At 62.9% G+C, this 1,700-nt stretch overlaps 1 protein-coding gene across 1 annotated transcript in view; it reads left to right on the forward strand.

Moving 5' to 3' along the window:
• LOC102034318 (neuropathy target esterase-like) overlaps nt 1-1,700 on the forward strand; it is a 15,248-nt gene that overhangs the window by 9,144 nt on the left and 4,404 nt on the right. The window contains 4 exon segments of the mRNA XM_031065408.1: nt 11-173; nt 387-543; nt 1,120-1,236; nt 1,316-1,427. Coding sequence (XP_030921268.1) covers nt 11-173; nt 387-543; nt 1,120-1,236; nt 1,316-1,427 — 549 coding nt within the window.

The raw sequence follows: 1,700 nt of genomic DNA on the forward strand, positions 1-1,700 counted from the left end.
CCCTCCCCAGGGGCGGCCGCTGTCGCTGTCACCCACTCTGTCCCCGCCCCGCAGCGGGAGATGTACGAGAAGGAGTTTGAGAAGAGCGCCGACCGGCACAGCGACTTCTCGCGTCTGGCGCGTGTCCTGACCGGCAACACCATCGCCCTGGTGCTGGGCGGCGGCGGTGCCAGGTGGGGCACACCTGTCCCTGAGTCCCCCTGTCCGCATGGCCTGTGTCCCTGCCCCATATCCCTGTGTCTCTGTGTCTCCGTATCCCCTATCCCCATATCCCAGTGTCCCTCTATCCCGTGTCCCCATGTCCTCACATCCCCCTGTCCCCTCGCCCTCCTCCCACCCCCACAGCCCCTGATTTATCGCGGTTTTCCCTGCACTCTCCCCGGCAGGGGCTGCTCGCACATCGGGGTCATCAAGGCCATGGAGGAGTCGGGGATCCCCATCGACCTCGTGGGGGGCACCTCCATCGGCGCCTTCATCGGCGCGCTCTACGCCGAGGAGCGCAGCGCCGTGCGCACCAAGCAGCGGGCACGGGAGTGGGCCAGGGTGGGTCACAGGGACAGGGGGGTCACAGGGACATGGGAGTGGGCCAGGGTGGGTCACAGGGACAGGGACAGGGGGTCACAGGGACAGGGGGGTCACAGGGACACGGGAGTGGGCCAGGGTGGGTCACAGGGACAGGGACAGGGGGTCACAGGGACAGGGGGGTCACAGGGACACGGGAGTGGGCCAGGGTGGGTCACAGGGACATGCCCACCCCAGGGACCTCCTCAGCCTGTGCCCAGCTCTGCCCGCTGGTTCTAACCTGGCCTCTTCCTGTTCTTCTTCCTCTTGCTCTTCTTCCCTCTCCTCCTTCTTCTTCCTCTTTTCCTGCTCCATCTTCTTTTCTTCTGCTTTCTTTTTCTGCTCTTCTTTGGGTTTTTTTCCTTCTCTTTTGGCCTTATTTCTTCTCCTCCTCCTTTTTCTTCCTCCTCCCCTTTTTTTCTTTTCCCCCCTTTTTTTCCACTCCTCTTTCTGTCTCTCCTTCTCTTTTTGCTCTTCCTCCTTCATCTCCTTCCTCCTCTTTCTTCATTTCCTTCCCGTTCCTTTTCTCTTTTTGTTTTTCCTCCTCGTCCTCCCCAGTGCATGAATTCTGTTTTTGAGACTGTGCTGGACCTCACCTACCCCATCACCTCCATGTTCTCGGGCTCGGCCTTCAACGCCAGCATCAACCGAGTCTTCCAGGACAAACAGATCGAGGTGCGTCCCCCTCGGATGTCCCCCCCGGCCCCCTCCCCGATGTCCCCATGGTGTCACCCAGCCCATGCCGTCCCCGCAGGACCTGTGGCTGCCCTACTTCAACGTCACCACGGACATCACGGCCTCGGCCATGCGGGTCCACACGGACGGTGAGAGCTCCCGGGGGGGACACGGGGGGGACATGGGCAGGGGTGGCCTCCTGAGCCACCAGGAGCTGCTGACCCCACCCTGGGGACATCAGCGGGGAGGGGAGGGGACAGCTGGGGCCGCACGAGGCGCTAACACCGCTGCTGACCACTAACCCCAGTAACCCCCTGTGCAGCATGGGGACATGGTGGCAGTGCTGGGCAGGGACATGGTGGTGGCAGTGGGGACATTGAGGCGGTGGGGACATCACGGTGGTGTTGGCGACGTGGTGGTGGGGACGTGGTGGTGGTGGTGGGACCATTGTGGTGGCTGCCCCT

The sequence above is a fragment of the Geospiza fortis genome, unplaced genomic scaffold, assembly GCF_000277835.1.
Source record: "Geospiza fortis unplaced genomic scaffold, GeoFor_1.0 scaffold2674, whole genome shotgun sequence".
Lineage (NCBI taxonomy): Eukaryota > Metazoa > Chordata > Aves > Passeriformes > Thraupidae > Geospiza > Geospiza fortis.